General features: G+C 39.5%; 1 protein-coding gene across 1 annotated transcript in view; it reads left to right on the forward strand.

The window, feature by feature from the left end:
• Rnf38 (ring finger protein 38) overlaps positions 1–5,126 on the forward strand; it is a 106,747-nt gene that overhangs the window by 76,218 nt on the left and 25,403 nt on the right. Inside the window, exon 3 of the mRNA XM_050155906.1 lies at positions 703–938. Coding sequence (XP_050011863.1) covers positions 703–938 — 236 coding nt within the window. The remainder of the gene's footprint in view (positions 1–702; positions 939–5,126) is intronic.

The following is a 5,126-nucleotide window of genomic DNA, read 5'->3' on the forward strand; positions in this document are numbered from 1 at the left end:
TCCTTCCTTCCTTCCTTCCTTCCTTCCTTCCTTCCTTCCTTCCTTCCTTCCTTCCTTCCTTCCTTCCTTCCTTCCTTCCTTATCTTGAATAGGATCTTGATTTCTAGGTCAGGCTAGCTTAGAATTTGGAATATTCTTGCCTCAGCCTTCTTAGTACTGAATGAACAGAGCTAGTTTGTTGAATAGAGTGGAGATGCTAGCCCCAGTTAAACAGAAGATTACTATTTATCTGTTGTACAGTCTTACAGCCATAAATCTTGTCAAATCTTTCTCAACATGGTCACTTACAAGGTCAACTAAAAGTTGTAAAAATACATTGAGAAGAAAAATACAGTCTAGGCAGACATTCATCACTATACTTAGGTGATTTTTACCTCCGGTCTTCTTACCATGAAACCTGACCATTAGGGTTTTAGAGTTAATACCAGCGAAAGGGATTATCAGTAGAAATTTGAGGATCAGGGACTTAGATTCCTGAGCTGTAATGTTTTTATCCCAAGACTTTTTGTGTGGGAAACTCCATTACTAGAGGCAGTCTCTGCCTGCTGTATATTTTGATGCTTAAAGTTACTTTTTTCCTTAATCTCTCTGCTGATAGAATTATTAGATACCACAAAACTCAGACTGTCCTTCATAGGCTTGATTCTCCATATTGGTATGGTTAGCCATGAACTATCCTTTTCTTTTCCCTCTTTTCCCCAGATCTCTCCCGGGGCCAATTCAGCACCTCTGCCTGGCCATCCTAACAAGGTGATTTGTGAAAGGGTGAGACTTCAGAGCCTGGTCCCTCTTCTCCCAAGTGATCAGAACACTACCGTTCAAGAGGATGCTCACTTCAAAGCTTTCTTCCAGGTTCTTATATGTTTACCCTTACCTTACACAGAGCTGAGAATCACACATTCTAACTTGTTTCTCGGAAGACTTAAACAGACATCTCAGTAGCCTCTTTCTTTCTGTTGTGTGTGGGAATAAACGCTCTTCTTAGAGGGCTTCTTCGATGCAGCTTTCAGACAGCTTTTCTGAAAAATGTCTTCTCTTGAGCTACCTCTGCTCATTATTTGACCACTTATATTCTGTTTGGAAAAAAATCTTTTTTGTCTTAATCATTTGTCCAAGTCATTCAGTTTCTGTAAGAAAATATAGAAGACAAAGCCCAGCAGAGGTAGACAGATCTCTGTGAGTTCAAAGGCAGCCTAGTCTACAGAGTGAGTTCCAGGACAGCTAGGGCTGTTACACAGGTAAACCCTGTCTCAATAAAATAGGAGATACTAAAATACGTAAGGTGTGTAGGAAAGGAAAAAAAATGAAACATGTATTTTAAGCCATTGCTACTTATTTGCTTAGTGCCCAGAATTTTATAGTGATACATATTTCTTTTTTTTAAAGATTTATTTATTATGTATACAACATTCTGCCTCCATGTATGCACACACGCCAGAGGAGGGCGCCAGATCTCATTACAGACGGTTGTGAGCCACCACGTGGTTGCTAGGAATTGAACTCAGGACCTCTGGAAGAGCAGACTGTGCTCTAAACCACTGAGCCATCTCTCCAGTCCCCCAGTGATACATATTTCTGTGTCTCTTGGTACCTACGGATAAAAAATATTTTGATGTTAAAAATTTTAATATAAGGTGAAAACCAGTGTACATATTTTAAAACCATTATTAGATTAACAAGATTGCTTGTATCTGCTCATACCAATCACTGGCTTCTGAATTTTGCCTCTATATTCCTGGGGAAGCGTGCTTTAATAATGGAAATCAGTATTACTGATTTCAAAATAACCCACATTTACAGATTAGCTTTTGAATGGTAGGTGCATGCGTGTGTGCGTGCGTGTAAAAAGCCTGACTGGAGTATTAACATAGTTGATGGCCAAGTATTAATAGAAGCCACTTATTTTTTTCTTTTTCTTTAGAAGTGACAGGTTGGCACCTGGAGCTGGTAAAGGAATACATTGTTTGACATGTGTTAGTTCTGTCAGTACCTGTAGGTAATCCAGGATATTTCACTCTGGTATTCCTTTTAGAATTTGTGCTGGATTCTCTATGTTTTTAACTCTAAGAATAAGCTGGGCATCTTGTTCTAGGTAAGGAAATAAGCTTTAGAAAATTCACCAAGGTGCACACTTTATTAGATAAGGGACTCCTCAGATTCTTGCTGTGTCATGTTTTCTATATTATACTACCTTTAAATATCTACATGCATGTCTCTAAATACATTTTGTAAGTATTTAACACATAACTGTTTTAGGAGGTGTAATTGTCTCTGAAGTGAATGGCATATTGACTACCATGTTAATGACAGAATTATTTGTACACAGAAGTTCAGTATTAGTAGGTGGCTAATATTTAAGAAATTTAAAGCCAGGCTTGATAGCAAAGCACCTTCAACTCCAGCACTCCTGAGGCTGATGGATGTTGATTTCTACAGGTTGAAGATGAGTCTGGGACAGCCAAGGCTACATAAAGAGACCCTGGGGGCCAGAGAGATGGCTCAGTGGTTAAGAGCATTGCCTGCTCTTCCAAAGGTCCTGAGTTCAATTCCTGGCAACCACATGGTGGCTCACAACCATCTGTAATGAGGTCTGGTGCCCTCTTCTGGCCTGCGGACACACACACAGACAGAATATTGTATACATAATAAATAAATAAACATTAAAAAAAAAGAGAGAGAGAGACCCTGTCTCTATAAATTCAAGGTGAGCAATGGTATACAAGAATGAGTTCCAGGACAGCTAGGGCTGTTACCAATAAAAACCCTGTTTTGAAAACAAAAACAATTTAGCAGAGAATATTACTCTGATTCCTTACTCTTGTTTCTGCCAGTTCTCACTAGCCTGGAGACAAGGAGACTAGCTTGGCAGGGGCACCAGAGATCTACCTGTCTAGGCACTGGAAGTGCACACATGTGCACACTTCCCCTCTTAAAATAGTTCTGGGGCTCATACCCAAGTCCTAAGGCTTTTTTTTTTTTTTTTTTGTGACTGGACTGTGTCCTTAGCCTGTCACCAGTGTCAGTGAGCAGAAAGCTTTTGTCATATATACAGTTCTTGCTTTTCTTGTGTTGATGCAGAGTTCAACCTTATTCCTCTAGTGCCTTGCATCTTATCTTTTGATTTAGAATCTTGGTGGCCTGGAGCTCATCACAGTAGGGACCCTCCTGTCTCTGTCCATTCCCCAGTGCAGGGATCAGCCTTGCTTTTTATTGCGTTTTGTGGATAGAGCTCAGGTCCGTAGATTTCCATGGCAGGTGCTTAACCTACTGAGTCATCTCCCCTGCCTGCTTCCTGTTTATTTTGCTTGTTTTATACTACACCTTTTAGTTGCAAACAAACAAAAAAAACCCATGATTCAGAATTTTTGTGTCATTGTTGACATTATTTTATAATTAAGGAATATTGTGTATGTATTACCTGATTGAGAACTAGGGCTGTGTAATGAACTTTTTCAAGAGTATCATAACCATCAAAATATAACCTGTCAAGTGTGAAAGAATAATTTAATACACCATGTATAAATAAGGGATAGTTGTCTTTCAGTTAGCCTCACTGAGAAAAACATATTTAAGCATATCTGAGCATAATTTGATTTAAGCTTGTAAAGCATTAATGAGATATTCTGTAGCGGTTATTTTGTAAACTTTATTACTATCTGAAAGAAAATTTCCTGCTTTCCCAGGCTTATGTTTTCATTTACCTCAAAATGTATAACAAAAATAAATGTTACCCTTTACTGGCAAATTGCTTCTATAGTCTGCATTATTTTTCTGCAGCACTTACATTTATGTAAGGTGGATAAAATTCAGTGAGTTTGTTGTCCCTGGAGTTTATTCACTTTGCTTTTTTGGGGGGAGGGGATAAAGATGAAATGAGAAGCCTCATATTTTGTTAAAGAGAAGACTTGTAGAGAAAGTCTGGGAGTTTGAAGAATTAGAGACTTTTAGATCACGCTGTGCTTGATCTAAGATGAAATTCTGATTCTCTTGTTGCTACAGCAAAGCACCCGACCAGTCTGGCAGGGAGGCAGATTTTTAGCTCACAGTTTGGGGTCATGCTCCATCGTGGCAGGGGGAACAGGGAGCTGCAGGGTGCCTCACATTAAAGATGCAGAGACTTTCTTGCTCAACATTCTTGGTTCAGTCTAGAACACCAGCCCATGGACTGGGGCCACCATTTTTAGGATGGATCTTCTTGCCTCAGAATCTCATTTAGAAAAAGACATGTTCACAGGCTGAGTGAATGGTTACTCTCTATCCCTTCATGTTGACAGTCAAGGTGAACTTTTACACCTCTCCCAGAACAGGCTGATTCCTTCCTCCTTTGGAATGACATCTTTGACAAGTGCAGTGGTTGCTAAAGTCAGGCACATTTTAGTCCTCATGTAGAACCTGGGACCTGCTTCTGCTTCTCTTTGATATTCATTTTTAAAATACATCTATACCCTCCTGCCTTCTTTCTTCCCTTGATTCCTAATCTGTACCCCTGTTCTGTGCAGTAGAGATAGTAACTGTGACTTAACATCTTAGACATTTAAATTGTTGACAACTGGTACATTGAAAAGTTAGCTCACTGTTAGAGTAAAGAATTCTCCACCTAAGAATTCAAAACAAAATTTTCTTTAAAAAGATGGTCCCATCTATCTGAATTCAGTGGTTGTTGAGTTTGGTTCTATCAGCATCAAATATTACTGGGACTCATATATCAGAAATAGTGATTCATGCTAGGTAGGTGGGGCACACCTTTTTAATTCCAATGCTCAGGAGGTAGAGGCAAGTGGATTTCTGTGGGTTCAAGGCTAGCCTGGGTTTCTTAGACACTGTCTTCAAAAACAAAAACATCTGTACTGAGACACCACATAAACTGGGCCTTTAACTCCAGCAGTCAGGACAAGGTGGCAAGAGGATTAGAAATTCCAAGTCACTCTTAGCTGTTGGGCAAGTTGGAGGCCTGCCGGGGCTATTGGCAGAATCTTGCCTTTGTGTGTGTTGTTGGGGATTCTCAATATAAAAAATGGCTTTCTTAATAAAATTAAAACAAGTATATTTAAATAATATCATTAAGGGAATATAGGTTGGTGATAGTTTGATGATACGCTGTTGAGGGAGCGGGGGGGGGGGGGCTG

Source organism: Alexandromys fortis, unplaced genomic scaffold, assembly GCF_014885135.2.
Source record: "Alexandromys fortis isolate MF-2015 unplaced genomic scaffold, M_Fortis_MF-2015_v1.1 scaffold_92, whole genome shotgun sequence".
NCBI lineage: Eukaryota > Metazoa > Chordata > Mammalia > Rodentia > Cricetidae > Alexandromys > Alexandromys fortis.